Genomic DNA, 27987 nt, shown 5'->3' on the forward strand with positions numbered 1-27987 from the left:
AAACCATTTCTAGCCTCTGCTGGGCACGTGGAGTCCTCTGGGCTCCGCAGATGTTCTTAGCTGTTTTGGAATTGGAACGTCCATAAATGTTGTCTCGAGGACTGGGAGAAGCCCGCTGAGAGACATAGTCGGGGACAGCTTAGAAGCCTCATCCGTCACGCTGTCTGGGCCTTGTGTAAATGTTCCCTGCTGGTGTACAGAGAAAGGGAAGCCGGAGGGCCAGTGTAGCTGGTGGTTGTAATTGGAAAGTGTGCATGAACACTTGGCTTCTTCCTTCAGTTTGCTGTTGATATACAGAGGCTCATGACTGTCTTTCTATAAGACCTCTGTATTTTAATATCACAGAGAACTGTCTTGTTGACTCAGCTGAAGTAATCTCCTGGTCTTTTGGGCTGTTGACCAATTGCGCGTCTTGAGATTTCACAAGTGATTTGTTCAGGGGAGACCTTCGTACAGCGACTCTTGAGTAAAACTAGTTCTTCATGGCCAAACAAGCTGTCCCGGTTCACTTAGTCTTCTCACATGCCAGGAGCCAAGCCCTGTGGCCTCTCAGTGCCTTAGTGTCCCTCAGTCCTGTGGGTAACACCAGAGCCTCCCAGTCCTACTGGTGGTACTTACACTGATGCTGCTTTTCTCTCCTGCAGGTGCTCACATCATGCCGAGCCTTCCTTGTAACAGCACGGATCCCTACCAAGGTAAGTGTCACTGCATTTCCACCGCGTGCGCGCACACACACACACACACACGCTCACTCTTCAGTGATGGGGGCTTCACGAGTTAGGCTGTGGCTAGAGTGCTCTTAGCACACATATTTTCCTTCCTTCTCCCCAGAAAGCACCTCAGCGTTGTGATGACGAACAGTTTTTACTCCATCATTTCTCCTCTTCTTGTGTAAAAGCATCCTGTGATAAGTGGGGAAGCATTTTGTGCTCCCTGAGGCTCGTGGATTCCAGTCATTTTTCTCTCTCACCCGGGCATCAAGTCTAGCTCTTATTTCCCTTGGTCCAGGATTGGCAGATTTTTCTAAGGCTTTGACATGTGGGCAATAACCTTCATCGCTGTGAAGGGTACGTTCTTGGTGGGAGAGTGTCTCAGGCATTCTGTGTGTACTCTGGGGTTGCCCATGAAAAAGACCACGACATCACTTTGTTCTTGAAAGGATCTGTTTAATTTTGCCAAGATACCAACCCACTGTTTGCTAGTCCAGGGCTCAGGGTGTCTCCTGCCTTTTTTCTTTCTGATTATACAAATGCTAAATTTTATGACGTTTCCCCCTGCCCCTTTTGGTAATGTAAAGTGAGTCTGTTTCTAATGTATCATAAATGAAATCAATTATTATGTGAACGGTGTTGGGCTATGTTGCCTTTATATTAAAACATCCCAAGGCAGGCTGTAAGAAAGTGAATGAACCATTATCCCACTGGTGAAAAATTAATTGCAGAAGGAAATTTTATGAGCTTGAGAAACAGTCAAGTAGCCTATTGAGTAGAAGGCCCCTGAATAGTATGTTTCCCCTATTTAAAAATGTTCTCACGCGGAAGGGTGCCTTACCTCTTGGGCAGTCACCCACCTCTCTTCTGCTGGCTGATCCCATACTGCCCCCTCCCTTGCTCTGCCCTGAGTGAAGGTCTGGCTTTGTCCTATGATGTGTATCGTGTTCCACGTTGGCCTGGCTAGGGTGGTTTGGACATTGGTTCTGATTTCTGTTATTGTCAGCATCACAAATAGAGAAGAACAGTTTTTCTTCTAAAGTGATCTGTGTTCATGTTTCCCCCTGGTTTTCATGTGCCACAGTACACCTTGGCTGAGATGCAAAACCCATGTCGATGACATTAATTTTCTGGGGGAAATAATTATATTCAAAACAGTACCGTACAATAGGTACTGATTATGGCATAGATGTCTTCTCTTGGGGCGCTGATTGAACATTTTCTCTTTTGTCTTTCTGTTGTTAAATGTATCACATATGCAGTCAAATGTACAAAATAGGAAGGTACATCTCTGTGATGAATCACAAAGCCAGTACCTCTGCAGTCACACCCACATGAAGAAATAGAACTTTGCTATCACCCCAGAAGGCCCCAGCTCTGTTTTGTGGGCAGGAATGGGTAATTATCAGATCAGGGACGGACCCACAGAGAAGCTGGGTTGAAGGATCGTCCCCCCATCAGCCAGGCAGATGCGAGGATCTTCCACTGGTACACGGTTCCGTGGTGGAAAGAGCACAGTGCTTTGGGGAGCAGGGGTGTGGGGGGGCTGTGGGGGGAGGGAAACAGGTCGTAAGGTGGGTGGTGGAGGCTCAGGCTTCTGCCTGTGGTGTGGGGGTACATTTCTGCAGGACAGTCACGTATCCATTTGCTTATTGCCTGTGGGCAGCGGACTTGCTGGGGCGCAGGTAGAGGTGGGGTGAGTGGGAGAGCGGTGGGGGGCTAGCGATAGTCTGGGTTAATTCCTTCCTTGCATCTGACCAATCACGATTATCTGTGGTGCTGCCTTAAAAGCATCCTCAGGTGTTCCTGCCTCGTCTTGCCCAGAGCCACTGCGTCTTTCAGTCTGGCTCAGGGACGCCCCTCCTCACTCTTGGGAAAGCTGGGACGCCCAAAGAATCACAGATGCAGGGACTGTCCTTGCTTAGGGATCGCCCATACTACAGGCTCTGTGTCTAGCTTCTGCCTAGCCCTAGTTCTTGTGATGCCTCTGTGCCTTTGCAGATTCTTTCTCTTCTGCCTGGACTTCCCTTTTTTGCCCCTTCTTTGCTTGCCAAACTTGAAAAGTCGTTTCTCAGAGCCTCGCTGAATGTCTCCATGCTTTCCTGCTCCCTGACACTTTGCTTCTCCCAGTGACAGCGCCTCGGTGCCGTGGAAGCATCTTAATTGACCTCCAGCTATAACCTCACTCGGCCAAATTGATCACAGCTGCCCATGCCATGCCTGAGGGTGTGGACTTGCGCCACCTGCGTTTTCATGGCTCCTGGGTGGTGAGCGCCCCGACCTGTCCACACCTGCTCCCACCAGTTGAATGAGTGCCCACTGAGGGTCGGCGGTTTGTTTCCAAACCTATTCATAGCAGTTGTAATGATAACAGTACATTTATTTAATTCAAGGTATTCACATAGCAGTGAAATAGGCTGTGAAAGGAGGGAGTGTCTGTGAAATACTGATTATTGATAAGGTGCATTATGTAAAAATAAATTACTGTCTTGTTAAGGACCAGACAGTTGTTAAAGGCTGGGTGGTGGGGAGCCTAATAATTCAGCAAAACTATGCCCTCAAGTTGCTTTGCGAGTGTCTTCAAATTCTCCATTTTATTTATTATTTATTTTTAAAGATTATGTATTTGAGAGAGAGTGGGGTGCGCATGGAAGGGCAGAGGGAGAGGGAGAGAGAGAGAGTCACAAGCAGACTCCCCTCTGAGAATGGAGCCCAACGCGGGGCTCATTCCCATGACCCTGAGATCGTGACCCGAGCTGAAATCAAGAGTCAGATGCTCAACTGACTAAGCCACCCAGGCGCCCCTCCCTCCATTTTAGAGAGACTTGAATTAGACGTTGGGTGCCTTGGATTTATGGTTGTGGCTCCCAGAGGAAATGCCATTGCAGGGCCAGCCAGTAGGTTCTTCTCAAAGAAGAAATGTGGTCACTCTGTCAAAGGCTAGCAAATGAAATGATGTTTAGAAGTTTTAATTTGAACCGACTAAAGGTAGATATGTATACTTTTAAAAAATAATTTCCTGCTTGAGGTGACTTTTCAAAACCCAGCTAAGCATTGGTCTTGATAGTAATACTAGGTGAGAGGACTTCTACTCAAATAGAATGTTTAAAATGGGCCTCCAGTGCTGTGTTTGACTCTTGGAGGACAAGAGAGATGTGTCCTTCTTCTTTTCAGTTCCAATTCTGGTACATAGTAGGCCTTCCATATACATCTGTGAGTTGACTAAGTGAATAATGAAAGAGTAACTTTTCTACCTCTGGCCCTCAGTGCTATACATCAAGATATTTAACTGGACATTCAGGGGTTCTCTGTTCTAAGGTTCATCCTACCAAATGTGTAGGGTACAACATAGCCCCCAGGGGCACAACTCAGGGTCTTGTGCATTTGGTTCTGGGTGGGTGCTTTTCCCCTTACCTTTCTAGTTTGAAGGTGAAGAGGTCAAATAAACTAATCTCACTCGGTCTCCTCTGACACAGAGTGCTCTGGGATTGTTTGCTGTAGTCGGATGAAAGACTGCAAAATTGGGGGAAAGATTAGTGGCTATTGTCCAGGAAAAATAGGAAGAGTGTGGGACTGGAGGTATTTTGAAGAAGAAAAAAATGCCGATTATGGGAGAAGAGAGAAAAGATCACTTATTAAAATGGGAAGGAAATAAATCAATTATCTGCACACAGAGAGAAGATTTTTACTTAACTATGTGTGTTTCATTTAACCAGTTTAAAATTCCTACGTGTTGTGTTTTTCTAAATCCATTCAAAATATGCATTTTTATGAAAGATGGGGAAGGAATGATGATGATTCCAGTAAGTGGCCAGAGTGTAACCCAAAGAGGTAAGGGTTTAGAGAGAAGGGAAAACCAACATTGTCATCTTGATGGGACTTTCTGGAGCAAAATTTTGAAATAGGAGAAAAAAGTATATTTATATGGCTCACCTTATACATTCATTTCTCAGTGAATAAATGGAGTATTTATTCATTCAGACTTTCCATTGAGTTTGTCCCTGGATGAAATTTAAAAAGTCAGACTTGTAGCTTCCTTTCAACCCTTTAGTAAAGTGAAGAATACTTTTCTGAAAGACGATAAATCAAGGTCATATCTTAAGTGCACCGGTGGAGACTAGTTAAGCTAGCCTGCCTTCCGAAGATGCCCAGTACCTTGTTTTGCTCTCAGACTGTTTCTAATTGTAGCATTTTCACCTTAAATTATAGGTTTTGTCACCCTCATTCATTTCAGGTCTTTATTTCAATTGCAGCTCGAGTTAACCTTCAGCTACTTGGAGATTCACGGTGTCATCTGCAACAAGTCAGCTCAGGTGCGTGCCAGCAACAGCCTCCTGTGTGTCATTAACTGCGGGGTCCTCACCTTTTCCTGAGTTTCTGAAACTGGGAAACTCCTATTTTGGTTTCACTATTGATATTCTCTTGAGATAATGTAGAAAAACAAGATTAGGGAAAATGGAAGTTTCTGAATGACAGACTGAACAGGGGGCTAGGTGGGTAGGGGCTGGGAATGTGTTCTCGTAAGGAAAACACATTCTCTGGAACTCAGTCTGAGAAGAACTAATGAGCTCTTATGTGAGCTGGTGATGTAAACGTGAGATTTTGTACAACAAGGTTTAGGGTTAAAATCTCATAGCTACTATACAGTACCATCTAAGTTCTTTTTGGGAATATAGTGATACATGAATATTTTGGTGTTAATAAAATAGAGATTTTTATTTTTTATTTTTAAAATTTTTTAAGATTTATTATTTTAGAGAGAGAGAGCGTGGTGGGAAGACATAGAGGGAGAGGGAGAGGGAGAGAGAATCTCAAGCAGATTCCCCACTGAGTGCAGAACCTGATGTGGGGCTTGAGGTGGCTCTCCATGCGGGGCTCGATCTCACAACCCTGAGATCATGACCTGAGCCGAAATCAAGAGTTGGATGCCTAACTGACTGAGCCACCCAGGTGTCCCTAAGATGTAGATTTTTAAAAACAGCTTTATTGAGCTATAATAAGTACTATGCAGCAAACTGAAGTGTACAGTGTGATTAAGTTTTGACATATGTGTACCCATGAAACCATTACCACAGTCGAGATACCAGATTTATTCCTCATCCCATGGTCTCCTCTTTTCCCCCAGTAGACACTCCCTCTTGCTTCTCCTCCTCTGCAGACATCTGCGGTCATCTTCTCCCTGCAGTTAGAGATTAGTTTGCATTTTCTAAAACTGTGTGTGAATGGAGTCATATGGTGTGTGTACTCTTTCTTGCCTGCCTTCTTTCCATCAGTATAATTGTTTTGGGATCGATTTATTTTGTTGCGTGTATCAGTGTTTCCTTTTCATTGTTGAGTAGTGTTGCATTGTGTTCTGTTGTCTCCCGTCGTGTCCCCTTGTGGTCCACTGTGTTTTGTTGTGTTTCTGTCGTGTCCTGTTGTGTTCCTTTGTGTTCTGTTGTGTCCCCTGTGTTCTGTTGTGTTACGTTGTGTTGCATTGTGTCCTGCTGTGTCCTGTTGTGTCCTCCTGTGTTTTGTTGTGTTCCAGTGTGTGGCTGTATCGCAGCTGCTTTATCCATTCACCTGGTGAGGGAAAGTTAGTTGTTCATGTTGTTGACAAGACAAGCAAAGCTATTGTGAACATTTATGTGTACAAATCTTTGCTTAGATAGAGGCTTTCATTTCCCATGGGTAGATATCTCGGAATGGAATGGCTGAATTGTATGGTAGGAACACTTTTTAAGAAGTTGCTAAACTGTTTTCCAAAGTGGTTGTACCATCTGACGTTGCCATGAACAAGCAGTGCGTGAGGGTCCCGTTCCTCCACATCCTTCCTCCACTGACATGGTCAGTGTGTTTAATTTTAGCCATTCTGGAAAGTATGTGATGCTTTCTCATTGTAGTTTTAATTTGCATTTTTCCAGTGACTAAAGATATTGAGTATCTTTTTTATCTGCTTGTCTGCCATCATCTCTCTCCCTTGTTCAAGTGTTGGTTAAAATGTTTTGCCATTTTTTTAATTGAGTTGTTTTGTTATTGTTTTAAGAGTTTCTTTGTATATTCTGAATACAAATCCCTTTGATACACGATTTACACATATGTTTTTCTCAGTCTGTGGCCTGTCATTTCATTTTCTTTGCAGTGCTTTTGAAAGGGCACAAGTTTTAAATGTTAATGATGTTCCGTTTGTCAGGTTTTTTTTTTTGTGGATCATGCTGGTGTAATATTGAATAAATCTTTGCTCAACCTGAGGTCGCAGAATATTCTATAGCTTTTGGAAGTGTTACAACTTTACGTTATACATTTAGCTCTATGATCCACTTTGAAGTAGTTTCTGTATATAAAGCAATATATGGATCAGTTGGGGTTTTTTTGTTGTTTTTTTTGGGTGTGGTTGTTTGTGTTTTTTGGGGGGGTGTAGTTTTCTTTTTTTGTCTTTTTTTGCCTATGTATAGCATATCCACCTGTTTGAAAGACTGAACTGGTTTTCTCTTTTGTTGGAGATCAGTTGTTCACAAGTGTTGGTCCATTTCTGGACTGAAGTCCAGAAATGTGGTGTGTTTGTCTTTATGCCACTACCATACTGTCTTGATTACTATAGCTTTATATAAGACTCGAAATCAGATAGTATTAGTCTTCCAAATTTGTTCTTCTTTATCAAAGTTGTTCAGTAATCCTGGGTCCTTTACAATTCCTTATGAATTTTAGACTCAGCTCAGTTTCTACAGAAAAGGCTGCTGATATTTTGATTGGTATTATATTGAATCTATAAATCGATTTGGGGAGAATTGACATCTTAACAGTTTGAAGTCCCTGACCCAAGAAAACTGTGTATTTCTACACGTATTTAGGTCTTCTTTAATTTCTCTCAGCAGTGTTTTGTTGTAGCTTTCAGCATACAGATCTTACACATCTTTTGTTGGATTTATTCCCAAGTATTCTGTATTTTTTGATGCTATTATAAGTGGTATTGTTTTAAATTCCAGTTCTTAATTATTTCTTGCTGGCATATAGACACAATGGACTTTTGCATATTAAACTTGCATCCTGACAACTCACCTATTAGTTCTAGTAGCTTTTAAAAATGGATTTCATCATTTTCTACATAGACGATTGTGTTGTTTGTGAATAAAGACAATTTCACTTCTTCCTTTCCCAGCATTAATATCTTTTATTTCTTTTTCTTGCCTTATTACTGTTGGGTCTCCCACACTCCTGCATGCTTGCTGGGTATGCTGAGAGTTCATTGCTGTGACTGCTCTTTCCACAGGCTGCTTCCCAGGGTTTTATTTGCCGTAAGCATCCGTGTGAGATGGTGGCATGTTCCCTTATGAACAGAGAGTGGGCTTGCTTATCATTTACTCTCAAAATAGATTACCCACGTTCAACGGTTCCTTTCCTGTAAGCAACCCCCTGTGTGTGCAGACATCTCTGAGCTCTCTGTGTCACCCTGTGGGGCTTTGGGCTTTGGGGTAAGGGGGAATCACATGATGCCCTTTGCTGTACCATGAATAATCAAGTCCTTTCTGTCTGACCCAGGACTCTCCTGTGTCCTGCCAGCATTCATGAAACAGCAACAGGCTAACTTACTCACTTCTAGGTGGGGTAAAATCAGATCTCAGCACCTGACAACTGTCCCCGCTAACACTTCCAGATCAGTGCTGAATAGACATCCTTGTTCCCTCCCCGGTCTTGGAAGGAAAGTACCGTTCTTTTTCCACAAGTGTGATGTTAGCTGTAGGTTTTTCACTGATGCCCTTTATCTGGTTGACGAATTTCTCTTCTGTTCCAAGTTGGCTGGGAGGCTTTCTCAGGGATTAGTTTTGTGTTTTGTCAAATGTTTTTTCTCTATTACTGTGTGGGTTTTTTTTTTTTTTTTTTTTTTTTTAGTTTGTTAACAAGGTGAATTATATTGATTGACTTTCAGGTATTAATTCAACCTTTCATTCCTGGGATTGACCCTCCTTGGTCATGATGTATTATCCATTTTTGTATATTGTTGGATTCTAGTTGTTAAAAGTTTGTGAAGAGTCTTTGCATCTATGTTAATGACAGTTACGGACTATACTTTTCTCTTTTTAAAAAAGTTTTTGTTGCTTTCTGTGTTGGAGTGATCATGGACTCATAGAATTAGTCCTTGCTCTTTGGTTTTTTAGAAAAATTTAGAATAACCAACTCTTTAAATGTTCATTTGAATTGACCCATGATGTCATCAGGGCCTGGAGTTTCTTCTTCAGGAAGGTTTTAACCTACAAATTCTTATTTCTTTCATAGATATGGATGCGTTTATATATTTCTCCTTGAGTGAGCTGTGGTAGTGTGTGTCTTTTAAGAAATCTACCTGTTTCGTCTCAGTTGTCACATTTACTGATATAAAGTTGTTCATAGTATCCCCTTGTTATGCTTTAAATATCTGTAGGATATCATTCCTGTTATTGATCATTTAGGCCTTCTCTCCCTGCCTCTCCCTGCCCTCCAATCTGACTAGAGGTTTATCACTTCTGTTGATCTTCTCTAAAAACTTGCTTTTAGTTTTGTTGATTTTCTCTCTTGATTTGATTGGTTTTGTTTCCTATTTCCTTGATTCTTACTATGATCTTTATTGTTTCCTTCATTCTTTTAGTTTTTAAAACTACGAAGAATACGTGTGTTTGTGTATGCACACGCATGTGTGTGTAGTTTGTTGACAACATTCCTAAAAGTTGTCAGAATTGTCACTTATGTTGATCAAGATTACATACAAATCCTTGGAATTTTTCCATAGTTCATCTGAGAGCAATGTTTTATCCTGTGTGTTTAGCATTCTTTAGAAACTGGAGTTTGGAAGGAAAATTACAGCACCATATGTTTGCCCAAATGGCAGACATATGCAGGAGTGAATGATTACTCACGAATGACGACATAAGCAGGGCCTTCTTGACGGTCTGAATTCGGGGATGTTTATGTTTATGAGGTCGGGGTTGTGATCGAGCAGAAGGGCTCTACTGAAATGTTAATGCCAGCATTATATTCGAAGTATGATTTGATGTGGGATTTAAGTATGAGAAAGGCTCTTGATACAGCAAGACTAATTTCCCCATATAGCTGCTGGGACTCGTCCCGTCTAGGGACACTGTAGTCCCGTCCCTTCTGTCTGCCTGGCATTCAGAGGAACTCAAGTGGTATCCGGCTGTCCGCCTCTGCCCGTGGGGCTATTGTCCCAGTGAGAACCGGAAGACCGGCTCAACAGCATTGCTTCAGCTTAGTGTGGACCTTGGAGATGGAGGTACAGCAAGATGATGGTGCGATTTCCACAGAGGGGCCCGTGATGCGGGGCGCTTTGCAGGACTCAAATTCTGACGTTTCAGAAATTTCTGTGGTGCTGTTTAAAAACACTGATACCTTCTGCAGTTCCCCTCCCCCGTCACACCCCCCCCTACGCACGCACGCACACACGGCAGTTAGGACTCATTTTGTCTGCGGTGGGCATTTGATTCTCTCGTATTCTAGAGGCTAAGAAAAAGTAACCTGGGTAACCTCAGGAACTTTGACATCTGGTTTCTCCAGTGTTCTCTGATGTGAAATCATAAGGATGATAGTGTCTGCCCGTGGCACTCACAATCCACCCTTGATTAAGACATACTTTTCCTTTTTTTCTTTCTTCTTTTTTTTCCCCCGTTCTTTTCTAATGTTCTCTGGGATTGAGTCACTTTTTTTTTTTTTAAAGATTTTATTTATTTGAGAGAGAATGAGAGCGAGAGAGAGCATGAGAAGGGGGAGGGTCAGAGGGAGAAGCAGACTCCCCGCTGAGTAAGGAGCCCGATGCGGGACTTGATCCCAGGACTCCAGGATCATGACCTGAGCTGAAGGCAGTCGCTTAACCAACTGAGCCACCCAGGCGCCCACACTGATTCACTTTTTATCCCTATTTAATTAGAGCTTTGTCAGTTCAGATCACCTGTCTGGGACATTCACATTTCCTCATGTGTGAGTGAGAGGGGTGTGTGTGTTACCGGGTTAGTGAAATGTGACCTTTCCTACTGCTCTTTTCCTCTTCCTTGTGGGAATGTGGGAGGCCTTTATCTTATTTTCCAAATCTCATTGCCGTAGCACTTTCTGGGGTCCAGGTTCTGTGGAAATTCTGTTGCCTGTTCATGGTCAATATACTGAGACCAACTGTTACATAGTTTTATAGTTACAGAATTTTTGGACTATTTCTTGTACAACTGAAACACCTATTTTTTTTTTTTTAACTATAAGGTTAACTGTTTGCTATATCATGGGATGATTTTGGCAAACCACGCATGGCTGTTTCTGCTAGAAGAACGAAAAACACTTTACCAATCTGTTGACTGGCATTTATTTAAAAGTGCTTAAATGTTTAGCCAGGTTGTCCTACCTTAAAAAATGGAGGCAGGTGGGGTTGGAAACTCGAATCTTAAGTAAGATACTGCTGATTATTACTTTATTTTGATTATTTTATATTTTACTTAATTATTTTATTTAAATAAGATACTGCTGATTCTTATTTTAAATGTAGACTGGAGGTTGTGATTATGTCCTGCTAGGTGGCTAAGCCAGAATTGTTCCAAGCTTTCAATTTTTCCCCAGCTGAACTAGGAGGGACAGAGGTATTTGAAAGGGAGTTCTTTGTCCTGGTGAAATGGTTTGCTGTGTTAGTGTGCCCTCTTTCTCTCTGTTGGCAATCTTTCCATCAGCCCAAGGTGGTGACATATTTTGCAGGGCTGTGCGCTGCCTTCGTGTCAGCTTGAATCTGAAGGCCTCGTTTTTTCCCCTCGCCTGTCACCTTTTTTTCTTCCCTGTCATTCTATCAATCGTGTGCAATTAAGGATGATTAGGTGTTAAGACGAAGCAGAATTAGAATAAGCTAATTACTAATTACTCACACCCAAACTGTGAACTGAATAGATAGATGCACTAGATGTGAAGAAAGTATCAATGCCCTGTAGTGAAAAATATAATTACCCACGGTGGGAATGTTGGGGGCGGGGTGTGGAGCACAGACACAATGGCTGCGTCCCAAAGTATCTGGCTCTTTAAAACACACATGTGCACAGATGTGTGCACATGGGGCATCGGAGCTTAGCTGCACAGAGCAGCTTTAATTTGCTGAAGATACTTCGTTGAGGTGTCTTGGGGTTGAACAGTAAATAGCCTCCAGATACAGCAATGCTTGCTGCCTTTTTGGGGAGAAATATTCCTTGGGCCACCTTCTGGAAGACCAGTGCGTGAAAATTAGGATTAAATTTTTTTTTTTTTTTTTTTTAATATGGAGAGCCAACTAACGGACACAGAGGTGATATGTATTGAGAGAGTCCTTTGGGGTGCTTGTGGAAAAGTAATATTTTAAGGTCTCAGGTCATTTAAGTCTTTTTTTATCTCATCATTTTGGCAAATAAATTGCATTACTTATCCTTTTTTTAAATAAAGATTTTATTTATTTGAGAGAGAAAGAGAGCACAAGCAGGGGGAGCGGCAGGCAGAGGGAGAAGCAGGCTCCCCACTGAGCAAGGAGCCCGATGCGGATGCGGGGCTAGATCCCAGGACCCCGGGATCATGACCTGAGCCGAAGGCAGACGCTTAACTGACTGAGCCACCCAGGCACATGCATTGCTTTTCCTTTTAATGTTAACACTTCGAAAGACATGTGATTATTTTTAATTTAGCTAATTTTAGGACAGCGTAAAACAAATCTAAAAACTGCTTTGTTAAACTAATTGGCTAGTTGCACATTAAGTGTAGTATTCCCGCATCATATTTTTGTACAAGTTATGTACCAGCAGGAAGTAAATATGTGGGGCTATTTTGATGCAGTGAAAATCGAAAGGGATTGCATTTAACATGAATATTTTTGAGATCCAAGATAATGGTATTTTTTTTTTTTTTAAGTGAGGTTGATTCTTTTTGTTTGAAATGTGTCCATAAACAACCTGCTGCCCTTTTCAACCTGCTCCTTTTCTCAGGTTGACTTATAATTATTTACAGTACGAGCTCTATGACCTCAGTGTCAACATTTTTGGTGGTAAGCTTTGGACATTTCCCAGCAGTTAATTGGAATGATCCTTTGCCTAGTCCTGAACATTATGACCCTGTTCCCGTCATATAATCTTTTCCAAGAATTCTCTCTTTTTAGAGAAGTTGAAATGTTTATAAGCATTTGATTTTTCTTTTGTTGCTGGGCAAAAGGTTTTAACATTTCCTTGAAACATCTCATAAGGGGTCTTGTTTTTAAAACATGTCAAAAAAAAAAAAAGGTAATGATGAGATTGCCCTCAGCTACTCACTGAAGGAGGTATGCTTACTTATTCTGGATAGTAGGGCTCTAACAGACTTGGGAAGACCACATCTTGAGACAAAACCTTGGTGAAAGGAGAAGTCATGTGTGAATGTGAATATCCTGTCTCCATCACATGGCTGGGGGGGTGGGGGTCCTGTTTGAATTTTGCCTTTACAAACACTTGTTTCAGTTTCTGGATGTTTCTGACAACTATTCCACCCTCTACCCAAATAGTTCCTCGAGTCTTAACTAAGGGTGTTATTTTAAGGAAGTGCTTCTTAAAAAGCTGGTATTGTATTGGTATAGGGCAGTGTGAGTATATCGTTTACATGACTTAAAACCCAAAAATCAAGGCACCACACTGATTACTAAGCAGCGTCCAACCCGGTTCTTGCAGATGGTGGTGGAAACTGAGAAGTACAACATCTCCATGAAGATGGCATCGCCCGAGGACGTGAGCGAAGTGCTGGCCCACATCGGCACCTGCCTGCAGAGGATATTTCCTGGCCTCTCCCCAGTGTGAGTGCTCGGGGGGGAAGGGTGAGCAGAGCAGAGAACGTCCTCCTTAGAGTGGTGGATGAGAATGCGCCTTCCCCTCCTGCGCCCTTCTCTGCTTAAACATTCGACAGCAAACCCTCACTCGGGCCCTTGCGTTTGACGTCTGAGGTTCTCCGCGGGGCTCTGCCTCATTCTGTACTTCCAAGAGCTTGAGCCATGAAGGGTTTGGCTACCCTTTCACCTCTACTCCCAAGAGTGAAGCAGAAACCTTTTTGACATAACTTGGCGATGTACCCTCGTGGGACTTCTCCTCATGGCTCTTAGTGGAACCAGGGGCTCAGTGCTTTGCAGGAAGGCATCGAGGACACTATTCCTGAAGAGTGAGAGGCTTCATTTCCCTTTTTTTTTCTCTTAGTTTTCTGACACACATGTTAGGAATATTAGTAAATTGTGCCTGTGCATGCCCTCATAATTCTTTGTTAAGCGCTTTTCATCAGGATTATGCACTTGGGTAACCGAGTTTGTCCTTAGGGACTGTGTGGATTGTTGGAAGGGGGGGGTTTGGATTGGTGGAAGTAAAAAGGCAGGAAGATCCTATGTCAGAAATCTCCCTAAATTAATAGTCCCTGGTGAAAATACCTTCCTGCTAGAAGGAGACGGTACAGAGACTGTAAAAATCCCTCTCCCATTGCTCACCCTGTGTACAGAGGCCGCGAAGCCTCATGGGGACAAGTAGAAGATGGGGAGCTTTGCGTCTTGCTTGACGGGAGCAGGAGGGAAATTTCGGGGACTTGCCCTTTATGGAATATGTTCCTTACAATGCTCTGCCTCTAAATTAAGAGGCAAAGCAGGAAAACCTAGCCTTGTGTCTTTCCAGCCTTTTGGGTGCCTGCCGGTGGTTCGGTGGAGATGGGGCTTCCTTACGGTCTCCGGCTTTCCGGGACCTGCTAGGTTCTTCTAACAGCTCTGCACGGGGCTGTGTTTTCTTCGCCTCCTGCCAGCATGGTGGGCTGGCCTGTGCCTTCTGCCTGTTCACCCAGTGCTTCCTCCTCTGCAGCCTTGGGCTCCTCGTGCTTGTCTGAGTGTCTGGCTAGCTGGTTGCAGAGGGAGCGGAGTGTCTCCGGCCTCATCTTGTGGCACAGAGGGGTCGAGTGGGGCTGTCCCCTAGCTCCTGCCTGCCTGGAATTTCCAGGTATGAAGCCTTAAAGGCAGGCTCCTGCGGCGTGCAACCACACACACTCTAATGTGTGTGCGGGAGAGGTGCAGGTAGGCAGGGGTGTGGGATGAAGTGAGGCGTGATGAGGAGCAGTGAGGGGGAAATACCCAGAAGGAGAACATCCTTAAAGCCACCAGAGAACTATTTGGGGTGATCATGAGTTAGCACTCACTACAGCCCATTCTCCCTAAACGACTTTTAGTAAAGTGACTTTGTACGTACTGATGAGATCAGAAAATTGTTAAGCACAGCCTTATTTAGCAAGGGCTTATACGACCCTCGGAACAATATGTAGAATCTCTGCTTTCTTTAAAATGCAGTTTTATTTGCCTAATATTCTAGGAATTTGGAGGAAATTACCAGTTTTTGGTTTGAATTCTTCCATTTTTTTCCTTTAAGTGATGAGCTCCGTTTCCAGGGAGGCCATCACAACATAGACGTTAGTTTCTAAATCTAAGACCTCCACCTGAGCCTCATCTGCACTTCTGTTTCCTGGCTGCACAACGATGTCCCCAGGCACCTCACATGTGGTGCGTCCCATCAACTTAGCAGGTTCCCTCCCAAACCTGCCTGTGTTTGACACTGTGTCTCAGTTAGTGGCTCATCATGTACACAGTGTCTTGTTCTTCACTCGCACATGTCAGACCCGTTTCATGCCTATCTCCTGGTCTGCTCCTAGTCTGGCCTCTCATTTCCACCGCCTTCATTCAAAGTGTCTCATGTTCCCCGGGCAGCATCGTCCTCACCTGTGTCTGTGTCTCCAGGCCTTCTTGCCGCGGGTCTTCCGTGCGGTCACCAGAATTACCCGGTTGCGTCTATGCCGTGTCGGCTGGTATAGCAAGACCACCGCCGTCTGGCCCCGCGATCCAGCCTCTTCTTGAGCGCATCAGCCTCTCCTGTCCTCAGTGCTTTCGTGCAGGCTGCTAATCCAGACACACTCCCACTCCAAAAGACCTAGCCTGGGTATCTAAAGAGTTTCTTTATTCATGGTTCTGTAGAACTTTGTGATCGCGTCCTATGCTAGCACGTATCTCACTGTGTTATAGTTGTTTCTTGAAACACTTACATGGTCAGTATTTACTGAGTTTCTACTATAGATGGCAGAGTACTAAGTGTCGGGGTCCACGGCCCACGTGGAATTTACATTGGGAGGTTGCATTACTTACATTGGGAAACAGACCCCCCAGAAATAAATCAGTGAAATAAGTGTAAACTTGAGTAAATGCTTGCAGCTGATGTTGAGTGCAGGACTAACATAAAGAATAAAACTCCGTCTGCCAGGGCCTCCCAGTGGCCATGGTACTTTGAACAGACCGTCGAGGGAGAGAAGGAGCCTGAAGAGGGCAGAGAACCTTTCCTTCTCAGGCCTCTGCTCGTGCTGTCTGGCCTGCCTGGACCAGGGTTGGTGTCTTTGAGGAGCGGAGAGAGAACCCAGGCGGCTGGAACGTGGGAATGAGGAGAACGCGGGCGGGAGAGGGTAGCTGGCGTGAGGTGAGGCTGGAGGCACAGGTGCGGGTCAGCGGACGTAGACCCTCGTGGGGAAGAGTTGGCCGGTCAGCGCTAGCTCTCCAGGAAGCCGCTGTCGTTGCAGGTGCGGATGTGACATGATTCCTGATGCGGTGTATGAAGATTATTTTTGCCGTTGGAGAGAGTGCAGTGGGAAGGGTAAGGGCAGGAGGGGAGAGCTGGTTAGGACGCAGGCAGGCATCTAGGGGAGGGATGGCTGCAGCTGTGATGTTAGAGATAAGGGTGGGAGGTGGAAGATGGAGGATTTATTGTGGGCACAGGACCGGCTGATGGATTCGGCATATGGGTGACAGCGGTGAGGGGTGGGAGGACCAAGGATGACTCCTAGGTTTTTGGTTTAATAACTCAGTGACTCGTGACACTTTGCAGTGAGGTGGAGGGGGCCGAGGGTAGCCGTGGGGGCAAGTTTTATTTGGGGGGAGAAACACCCCAACCATTCTGTTTTAGGCATGCTAAGCTTGAGATCTAGGACACGTGAGGGAGGGGGTGTCAGATCGGCAGTTATGTACCTGGGGTTGGAGCTTGGGGGGAAGGTCCGTCCAGCTCTGGAGATGTCGCAAATGTGGGAGTCGTTACTGTAGAGAGTCTTGCTTGCACGACTGTTTTGAGGTCATCCAGAGAGAGATGTGCACCTGAAAGAGAAAATGTCTTGGGAATGAGGACAAGTGTAAGAGGAAGAGTCCTGAAGGGAGTCGGGACGGGATTCCAGCGGAAGACCAGGGTCTGGGAGGCTCCTCTGAAGCAGGGAGTGGGTTTCTGCACAGTGATCTGGGTGCTGACCAAGTGAGGGCAGAGGGCTGTCTGGGGGACTGGGCACGGTGAAGGGCAGTCCCAGCGTTGCGGTGGGGAGAGGCGGGCCGCCATGCCAGTGGAATGAACTCTGAAGGGAGGAAGCTGGTGTGGCACCTGCAGGAAACTTCTTAGAGACGTTTAGCTATGAAGGGGAACTGGTAAATGGGAAGTAACTAAAGAGATATGAGGAATTACAGGCGAATTTTGTTTGCACTCAGAGTGGCAGGTATTAAAGCATGTGGCTGTAACGAGGGGAATGCTCTAGTAGAGAGAGAGAGAGAGACTGTTGCTCGAGATCGCGGTAACAAATCCACAGTATCCTTGAGAAGAGGGACGCAGAGCACACGACATACCTGAGCTTCCTTCTCGGCCAAGAGCTACTTGAGCCAAGGCCGTGTTTTTTATTCCTTCTTAAATCCCTAGTCCTTGGCACATAGTAGATACTCACTGAGGTTTCTCATGCTTCCCGTGTGTCGAGTGCATCGTTGGGCAGTGTGACGTGGGAGCCTGTGGAAGTTGGCAGACGTGGTCCGGCCTCCTGACTGTGGGTGCGTGGGCCCAGGTGACATGAAGCCGATGAGTGGGTGACTGGGCGTAAGCAGGAGGCGGACGTGTGCGGGCTGGCTGTGCGGAGCTCCACCTGGGAAGCAGGGAGAGGATTTGGAGGGGAGGGCAGGGAAGGCAGAGGCCGTCCAGATGAAGCCACCGACGTGCAAGAAGGCACAGATTATAATGTAGAACTTGACTCGGCAGAGAATGTAAATAATGTAAACGTACTTGACTTTTTGATTTTGCTTTCCTACCCACCATGCACTGTTAGCTCATCAAAATAAACCTGTAATATTTTGTGACTTGCATGTTCTGTCTTTCCTCTTGAAGTTCCGTGGATTGTATTATGTGAGTTTAGAAGGGGAAATGGGTAATTACGTTAGTGCTGCTTACCGACCAGGGAGGGCGGCGAGATGGTGATCCTATCCTTCTTTCTCCACCCCTTGTGTTTGCCTCGAGTTAAAGCGGTCCGCGAGGGAACGATTTCCTCGACGTAAATAATGGAGAACATGCAAATAAATACGTCCCCAGGCATGTCACACATGCCACTCATAATAAGTTGAAGAATAGGAAACTATATTTGATATAACGCCGTATGTTAACTAACGAATTAAAATAAAGATGTAAAAAAAGAAACCATGTTTGCAATCCTCAATCTGGTTTGAGTCATCTGTCTTATCAGATTGTTACCTGAGCCTATGGTGGGGCCCTCGGGCACCCTGCTCTCATCTCCTCCCTTGCTCAGGGCTGGTGGGATGGTGGATAGGGAAGTGTCTGATGAGCGGGTATCGGAACCAGGAGAATCTGGGGGGCAAACACGGCCGGCGCAGGCCTCTGTTCAGATAATCAGTTCTTGGATAGTCCAAGTTGGACTACGTAGAAATGAAACTGTATCTGCAAAGATCTGAATTTCCGGTTTTACCCAAATATAATTTTGAAAATGATATACCCATGATCAAATCAATATATAAAAACAGGATGTAAATAATCTACAATGTATAATCAGTCCTCTTGACTACAGTCAAGAGAATGCAGGTAGGAAAAAAATGAGGCATTTTAATTAAAAATTAATCACACCAGGATCCACTCTTACCTCGCCCCCGCCCCCGTACATACATGTTAGGATTTTTCGCTTCCTCTTTCCTTCCCTTACAAAATGACATTTCCCTCCCTCATTAAATAATTTCAAAACATGAGAGAATTTAAAGGTGCAAGAAGAAAATGTAAGTTAAATTTAAAGTCAAATTGCCGTTAGCATTGTGTTGTGACCACTCTCATCTTTGCTGTGCGGAGCTGGGTGTCATCGGAGGCCTAGCCTTGGAGACAGTGACGTTGAAGGAGCTAGGGAAATATTTGCAGGTACGTGTTGTTTAATCTGTTTCCCCAGAGGTGTCCATAATGGCATTTTCTTCAGGAAGCTGTTTTGTCTTGTGGCCTTCAGCTTTTCTGATATCGAAAACCTGGGCTATTCTCCAGGACCAAGCTGGATTTTTTTTTTTTTTTTTTTGATGTCAAATTAAGTCATCGGGATGCGGTAGAATTCATTTAGAAAATGATCACTAAATGACTTCCGTGGGCATACATACATGAGTAAAATGTTTCCTGTTCCCCGAAATTTATAGTCTAAAGGCAGTGTAAGAAAGTTCCACAAATAATATAGTGAAGAGAGAGAAAACACTCAGATTTCAGAGAAAGAAAAGTCACATTTAACTTGAGACCGCCAGGAAAATAATGTCTGATTTGTATTTGCTTTCCCCTTTTTTTGAGAGGGGCGCTTTTGTGGAGGGGGGGTCAGGAGAGTTCTGTGGAGAAACGGCGGGAGCAGGTGCCTTTGGGAGACAGCTGTCGGCCTGACGCAGCCTGAATTGGGAGCCTGCAGATGTCCCTGTGAGCAAAAGCCTCAAGGATGGGCAGCAGCAAAGGCTTTTGAACGTTGGAATAAAATGGTTGTCAACGGGGAGAAACAGTCTGTGATGCTGCTTTATGAACGTGTGTGGAGAGAGCCTTGACGTACAACTGGAAGGTGTCAGGTTGTCGGTATGCTTTAGTGGGGATGAGACTCTAGGGCGAGTTAACTCCCTTCTCAATGCCTCAGTGTCCTCATCTGTAAAATGGAATAATGCTGTTGGTGCAGGTAGGGATTAAATTAGCTCCTGTAAACTGCTTCAGAATTTTATCTGTGGTAGAGGTTGTTGCACTCCGTTACCCAGCGGCAGCAGAAAAAAGCCTGCCCTGTCAGAAAGGATATTGGTACGTTTGTAGGGAGTTTCTTTGAAGTTTGATTTTTTTTTTTAAAGATTTTTATTTATTTATTTGACAGAGCTAGCAGAGCAAGGGGGAGGGGCGGAAGGAGAAGCAGACTCACTGAATAGGGAGCCTGATGCGGGACTCGATCCCAGGATCCTGGGATCATGACCTAGGCGAAGGCAGACGCTTAACCGACTGAGCCACCCAGGCACCCCCTGATTTTTTTTTTTATTATATGTTTACATGGAAGTTGATAGCATTTTTCTAATTTGAATTTTTTTGTTGTTGTCAAATGTCCTAATAACATCCTTCTTGGTGACAGAACAGTAACCTTCTGACACGAGTTTTCTCCTGAGGCTTTCAGTATACCTGGACCTTCTGAACACCTGCGACAGGTTTGAAAGTCAGTGTGTTAGGATGAGGTTTCTTTTTTTCCGTAATAAAATGGTATTGTAGATCCTTTAGGAAGTCAAAGCCAACTGAAGTATGAGAAGGTGAGGTCCTGTGAAGAAAAGTGGCAAAATAGGAGTTATGTAAAAACAAAAGAAACGTACTTACAGTCCGTCCACTTTTCTAAAGCAGAGACAGCATTTAGTTGGGGTGTGGTTTGTGTCAGGAAAACGTCCGATTCTGGAGACAACGGCCTTACTGCGTCGGAGGAACTTTGGAATTGAATTCTAAATAAATCAGTTAAGTGGATTAAAAGAATTTACAGATTTTTTTCGTTGTCAACCACTTAAGCATGAGATTTGCCCAGAGAGCTGACCAGCTTGTCATCTGGCTCGTGGTCCTTCTGAGCCTCATGTAAATCAGACTCCCCTAATGCAGATGTGCTAGATCCAGCTATAGGGTACTGCCTGCAGGTGCGGCACGCCTCGTCTGTTGGTCTGTCTGCACGACACACCTTCTCTCCTTGCGTGTGTATGTGTGCGGTGTCCTGTGGCGCACACACGTGGGCTCTCCGCCGCTGTTTAGCTTCAGGCAGAAACCAACGTGGGTCAGTGGTGGGGTCTTTCCCCCCCTCATTGCTTCTGTGCGTGTTTGAGCACGTGGACACTTGCTACCTTCTGGAAGGTTAGTTCTTATGACTTCATCTCGTAGGTAAATAAATGTACCTGTTTCATGAGATGTCTTCAGTTCCTGAGATCAAAGTGGTTTTTAGTTCCTTACAAAAGAGAGGACTGTCACAGAGCCAGGCTGCTTGGAAAAGCTCACACTGATACCTTTTTTTTTTTTTAAATACTTTATTTATTTGTCAGAGAGAAAGAGAGAGAGAGTGACAGTACAAGCAGGAGAGCAGAGGTAGAGGGGAAGGAGACTCCCGCTGAGCAGGGAGCCCGACACGGGGGCTTGATCTCAGGACCTGAGATCACGACCTGAGCCGAAGGCAGATGCTTAACTGACCGAGCCCCCCCAGTTGCCCCCAGACTGATACCTTTGAAAAGGGGTTTTGAAGGTCAAGGATGTCTCTGCTGGCTGCCACTTCTCTCGCTTTCCAGTTGACTTGTCCTTACCCCTGATCAGGAATGTCCGGTGTTGTTTTTGGAGCAAATTGAGGCTTTAGTTTCTGAATCAGCCATGAGAGAGTCATCCATTCTCCCTGTAATCCTAGACTGCCACCTTCCTATTCTTGATCCTACCAGCTTCCTGCCAAAGATTTTTGCTTTATTTGCTCCCTGCTTTTGATGAGCTTAACCTCACCCTGTGTGTCACTGAAACAGCATGCCACCCCATCCTGCTGAAAATAAGAAGAATTTTAGAACACAAATGTGATCTCAGATGAAGTTGGACCGGAGTCTACTTGGGTGTGTCCACACCCCGGCTGTGTTGAAGCTTGGGGTGGCTTCTGATGGCTCTGCTCTTTCTTTGCATAATATCTGGTTTTGCTGTCTTGTAGCTGGAAATAATGCCACTAAAATACCAGAATGATAGTGTTGAACCAAGATGACCATTTCAAATGGCCACATGCTGTAATATCACTTTCAGCATGAATGTATCTTAAACCCACAGTTACTCCCAAATTCAGGACCTTTAGAATAATGGGACTTAATCATAGGTGTTTTCAGGTGAAATGGAGAAAAAATCATGCTGCCCTTGCAGCCCTCATGCATTTATACAAGAATTTGAAGGAATTCATGACATTTGACATCGTTGGTTATATGCAATTATGCTTCAATCCTAAAAATTGCGAAGGAGTAGAAATATTTTCAGTGCCAGCAGAACGTGGGTATCTACGTACTTTGTTAACGTACCCGGGTTTTGTCTAGGAGTAGAACAAGGCCCCTTGTCAGGATCTAGCACGTTTTATCTGGAATCCATCCCGTGAGAAAATGGAGCTCCCTGGAAACACTTGCCGCTAATCCTCTACAAGGTGGTTGAGATTCATAATGGTGACTGAGAACATTTTATGTAGCAGAAGTGCTTTTAAAGTCGTTGAAGAAAAGGGTGAAGTATGGAAGTATGTTCAGTATAACTGGCATCTTTACTTCACCACTTTGCACCCACGTCCTCCCGTGATCCCAGGTGCCTCTGACCCGCCGACAACCTTCCTCACCGCCCGTGACCTCCTCCCCTGCCCCGTCCTCCCACTTCACTCGTGAGAGCCACGCCTGAGCCCTTGTCTCCTGGAACAGTGTCTGCTGGGGTGGAATCACATTTCCTCATCCTGCTCTGAGCACCCCGTTCCACTTTCTTGCCTTGGAAGAACGGGGCCTCCCAGCCACACATCCCTTGGCTGGCAGTGTCCGCGCTGCAGCTGGGCCCTGGAGGACCCTCGCAGCCATCTGTCGCCCCTTTGTAGCTCACCTGCCCGGAAAGCCTGCAGTCCCACTGCGCACCAGCTGCCCCCTTTCCGCACGCCTGGGCTGCAGAGAGTCCCGCAACTGGTCCACGTGGCGCCACCAGCAGCTCATGACCTTCACTCTCGCTGGGCTCTTACTGGTCCTGTGGCTTCCATTTAATGTTCAAGTTGTTTCTCTATTTCCGAAGCCTGCCGCACCCCCGCCCTCCAGATATTTGTCTACAGTGCCTGTCCAGCCATCTCATGCACCCTCTTGAGGCCTTCCGTGGCCCCTCATTGCCCTGAGAACAAAATCTGAACTCCATGATCCGAACTCGAAGGCTCTCTGTGACCTGGTTTCGGTGTAGTTCCCTGGATCCTCCGTCCTCCCACCCCCCCCCCCCCCCCCCCCCCCCCCCCCCCCCCCCCCCCCCCCCCCCCCCCCCCCCCCCCCCCCCCGGTCACACGGCATTTGCTGGCTGCTTTGAACTATGTGCAGTTTCTGGTGGTGAACACGAGCCTTCTCATCCTGAACTTGCTGGCCCTTTATCTGGAACACTTTCCCTGGCTCCTGGTCCCACCCCCCTCTAGATGAAGTCTTTATTGCTCTCCAGGTTTTAGCATAGATGCTAAGACCCCTTCGCTGCTCTCTCCCCACCAGAGAGTAAGTTAAGTGCCCTTTCTGCCGCCCCCACTCCCCCCCCACCCTGTGCTTCTTCTGTATTAAGACTTCTTTTATATTGCCTGTTTATTTGTCTGGTTCTCACGAGAGACGGATCGCTGGGAACACAGGCACGATGTCTGTTTTGTTCACGGTTGTATACTGAGGACCTGGTAGCTGGTCTTGCCACACTGTAGACATTTAATAAAAATTTGGGGGTGAATCAAGGGATTCATAAGTTGCTCGTTACATGATTACTGGGTGATAACTAGGAGAGCATCAGCTAACGTTTATTGAGACTTTACCAGGCACCAGGGGTTGTTTTGATAACCTCACAGGTATTAATTTCTTTCTTTCTCGCAGCTAGGGTAGGTCCTCCCACTTTGCTAGTTCTATGAATAATGAAACTTGGGGGATGGTGGGCTGTGCCTTTAATCACTACTTCTGTCCTGCTTCTGCGCATGTGCGCGGGACCTTGTTAGCTCCGAGGATGAGCATGGGGCCTGGGTGTGCTCTCTGGCCCAGAGGACTTGTCGTCAGAGGGGAAGAGATAGTAAAAGGAACATGCTCTTTCTCGATGGCCATTCATATGTGGTACGGTGGAAAGACGGGGGATTTGTATTTTAATTTTTTAAAAGTTAGTGATTTATATTTAGTATACACCTAATTTAATACTAGAACACACTGTTTTCTAGCCATTCTAATAGAATCGAATGTTACAAAACAACTCAATAACATAGAGACTATTTACATCACTGGGTAATACCCTGAGCTTACAAAAGGGAGTTAAATAAAGAAGTTCATTAAGTTCCTGTAGATCTCCAGCTTCTTAGTGCTCAAAAAATGGAATTATTTTTACCACAATTGAAGTGGCACTCATCTTTGGTTTTAAGAAGGGCATATCACCAAATAGAGTTCTGTGTGCAGGGCAAAAAAAACCTTGATTTTTGAAATTTATTGTTACTGTTGATCTTACAGGCGAATCATGAAAAAAGTCTCCATGGAGCCATCTGAGCGACTGGCCAGTCTCCAGGCTCTGTGGGATAACCAGACCGTGGCCGAGCAGGGCCCCTGTGGTGAGCATGCCTTTTAAAACCAAATTATAAATGGCTGCATGGATGTCCCCCTGCCAGGAAGTTACGTCTATTCCTAGTATGTTACTGTAAAGGTGCAGTTATTTTTAAGGTGTAATTAGCACTGCATAGACTTTAGATTGGTGGACAAAAGTCTATATTTAAGCTGTATTGCATGCTGCTATGTACTTACTATAGAACAGGGGGGCAGAATCTTCGCTGTTTCCCCAAACAGAAGGAACAATCAGCATTGTCAACATCGGCCATATTTAAACTTTTAAATTTTAACTGCAGATAAATCATTTAGCCGAAAACCCGTCACATTTCTATTGTGGATTTCAGGTGGATTTTCTCAGATGTATGCCTGTGTTTGCGACTGGCTTGGATTTTCATACAGAGAAGAAGTACAGTGGGTAAGTGTGTCTGTGTGCACAGGTGCGTGTGTATGCACATGCACGCCTGAACATTCCAGTATGTGACTGGCTTCTTTCTTTTTTTCTCCCCCACCTCCATTCATTTTTTTGCCTAAAGTCTTCCTTCCTCAGATTCCGTGAAAATCTGTCTGTATCATTATCTAATTCTCTTTGCATCCCTCTTTCCCTGATGATCTTTGTGGACTACATGATTGAATTTTATTTCAAATAGGATGTGGATACAATTTATCTGACGCAAGACACCAGGGAATTGAATTTACAAGACTTCAGTCATCTTGACCACAGGTAAGCTACTTCATTCTTCCCTTCCTTTTGCAACTAATTGTGCCTCCAGAACTGTATTTCTCTGCTGGTGCTTACGGACATATGTGATCTCCAGAAAATCCTCTTACAAGGGAAATCGGGAGAATCTAAGCATCTCTGAATCTTGCCTTCCAAGAAATACTTTCAGATGCGTTCATTTGGGAATGAAGTACCTGTGTGTACCTCAGATCCAGAGTTTGTGCTTAGAAACTGTGGAAATAGAATTCTCAAGTTCTTTTAACAGCCCACGAAAGTCTATATAATCATCTGCCTGTATATATATATATGATATGGTATTAATTTGCCTAATTGCCATTAGAACATTTTTCTAGGAGGAAATTTTATGCTGCAATCCTAAGAAATGACTTTTCGATTATAATTTCTTTAAGAATTGGGGATTGCTCGGGTATAGATGTGCATATGGTGGTGGAAATCCGTTCGCCAATATCCGCCTTGTGATAATGGTAGTACAACTGTGAATCCCGTTACATGTTATTTGAGAGCCTTGTAGGTTTTAAGACCTTGACTTCCGTATATTTAGGGCTGTATTTAGGGCTATGGCTAATGTGACTAGGCCCCAGAGGAGAAGCTTCATTCAGTCTATCCCAAGTTCTTTTGCTCCCTGACAGAGCTGAGTGGTGCCGCAGTGTCTTTGCTGGTGGTTTATCCTGGGTTTTCCTGTCTCCCCCACCCTGGATATCCTGTTACTTATTTTAAGTGGCAGGTATTAGTCCTTCCCCAGTGAACCTCAGCCTGGGAAATCTTCCATCCCTGTTTGGAATCGAGAGAGAATCCTGGGATTCCGGTTGTCCCTTTTATGCCACGCGGACAGTTGGGATTGCGGGCAGCATTGTTACGCTTTCTTACCACCAGCATCTTGCCCCGAAGAATGCCATTTCAGATTATTTCTCCACCTATCTCAGGGAGATCTAGCATTGTACAGGGTGAACCCCCAAGAGTTCAAGCCAACTGAATTGAGCAGAGAACACGGATGCTAGCTGGAGGCAGCTTGTCTCTGCATAGCTGGGCATATGGAGGACGGTGAGGCAGGGTCTGCTGGGTCTGTAGTTGTGACCGAAATCAAGTGCCGATAGCCACTGGTTCTCAAGCTTGGCTCTGCTTCCTTCTTGTGGAGCAGGCAGTTTCTTTCCTGCTTAGGACCGATCTCCCTCTTCCTACATACGAGGGAACTTCATACTCCCGTTCAGGCTTGCCTGTTTCCTGTGTAGCTCGTGAAAAAAGTGAACTGAGAAACGAAAAGGGAAAGTATTTGCTCTGCAAGTTTTTTTTGCAATAAAAACAGAAAATGGCACGTAAAACAAGAGGAGTGGGTAGGCTTGCCGCGTCAGAGCTCGGTGTTTCTGGCCCCGGGATCCCTTTATCGTTCTTGAAAACGGTTGAGCTTTTGTTTATGTAGGTATATCTTTTGGTACTGATCATCTCAGAAATTAAAACTAAAATTAAAAACATTGATTAATTCCTTGAAAGATCTCAATAAGCCTATTACATGTTAATGTCGGTACCAGTTTTATGAAAAATAACTATTTTCCAAGACAAAAAATAAGTCAGCCAGAAGAGTGCATTCGTTTACCTTTTTGCTGATCTCTTTATCTTCGTAACCTCATAGAAGACCACTCACTCTGTTGTGATTCGTGGCCCTGAGTGAAATACATTAAGAAAATGCAGACTGAAGCGGACACATAGAAGAGGGAGTATTTTTAATAACCTTTTCACTAAGCTATGGATATTCTTCTTTGATCGTTTACCACAACCCGGTAAGAGATGGTTTTCTAAAGATCACTTGGCAGGGTGCAATCTGAAACCGTTCAGTGCACATTTTGTTACATTAAAATGCGTTTGGTCCATCTTGTACTTTGATGGGTCCTACCTTTAGATGATTTCGTAGCATCCTGCATTGGTCATTTAGAAAATACTGGTTTGCGGAGTTTTGCATGGCGTCCAGATGTCCGCTGTTGTACAAAAGGAGAAAAGAAGACATTTGTTAGCACTGCCGATCTCATCCAGAAAGTCGAAGTGTGGCAAAGCTGTCAAGCTCATTGTGGCAGATAAAGGTCTTCCCAAATTTAAATTTTTTTTAAAGATATAATTTTACTATTGGAAAAAAGTGCTGTCAGGTGATTTCCTTGAAGTGACTGGCTAACTTTTTACGCCTTAGAGAAAATACCTGCTAAATCCCAAGTCTCGATAACTGTGTTTTGTCATTTTTTTCATGGTGTTCTGTGAATAAAGGGAGCTAGTTCTGCTTCTGACTCTATCACAGGAATACTTTACCTGAGACACTGATCCCCTTTGGTACGTAGAGGAAGCATTTTGTGCATACTTCTGTTTTGTCACACAGGCATGTACTCAAGGGCTGAGATTTAATAAAATGAGTACTTTTTACTGCTTCATTAGGGGCATTCTTAAAGGAAACTGGCAGCTGGGTGCGTGGTGGTGGAGAACAGTGACCAGCATCCCAGCTTGGCGCTGCTGAGTTGGTTCCTGCTGAGGCCCGAGCCTTTTTCCTTCTGTCCCTTCTCTACCCGCCATGCAGACATCTCCACGGTGTAAAGGACAATTGATTTTTGTGTTATTGTGAAAATACTTTTGAACTTGTAAAGCCCCTAAGGGAGTCTCAGGGTTTCCCTGGGGTCCATGGACCCTAGTTGGAGTGAAGACATTGTCTTCACCTCTAGGGCAGCTAGAGGTGTTTCTCCAGGTTTCTTTGTTACCCCCTTAATGATTCTTACACCATTCGTAGGTTGTGCATAGTGCTGAATTTTCCAGCTTACCCACTGTACTTAATTTGGTGATTAATCTGTCACCAGAGGGACATCTGGTGCCTAGGGAAGCTACTAATAAATACGGTTACCTGAAAAATGTAGAAATATGTAGAATCCTATCTGCGAGTGAGAAACCTTGTCAAAACTTAGAATTTTCCT

The 27987-nt window shown here is 44.7% G+C and overlaps 1 protein-coding gene across 1 annotated transcript in view; it reads left to right on the plus strand.

Moving 5' to 3' along the window:
* CARMIL1 (capping protein regulator and myosin 1 linker 1) overlaps positions 1-27987 on the plus strand; it is a 314559-nt gene that overhangs the window by 118599 nt on the left and 167973 nt on the right. Inside the window, exons 3-8 of the mRNA XM_035728384.1 lie at positions 645-695; positions 4964-5023; positions 13364-13485; positions 24214-24311; positions 24651-24721; positions 24954-25027. Of these exons, the coding sequence (XP_035584277.1) occupies positions 645-695; positions 4964-5023; positions 13364-13485; positions 24214-24311; positions 24651-24721; positions 24954-25027 (476 nt within the window). The remainder of the gene's footprint in view (positions 1-644; positions 696-4963; positions 5024-13363; positions 13486-24213; positions 24312-24650; positions 24722-24953; positions 25028-27987) is intronic.

Source organism: Zalophus californianus, chromosome 7, assembly GCF_009762305.2.
Source record: "Zalophus californianus isolate mZalCal1 chromosome 7, mZalCal1.pri.v2, whole genome shotgun sequence".
NCBI classification, from domain to species: Eukaryota; Metazoa; Chordata; class Mammalia; order Carnivora; family Otariidae; genus Zalophus; species Zalophus californianus.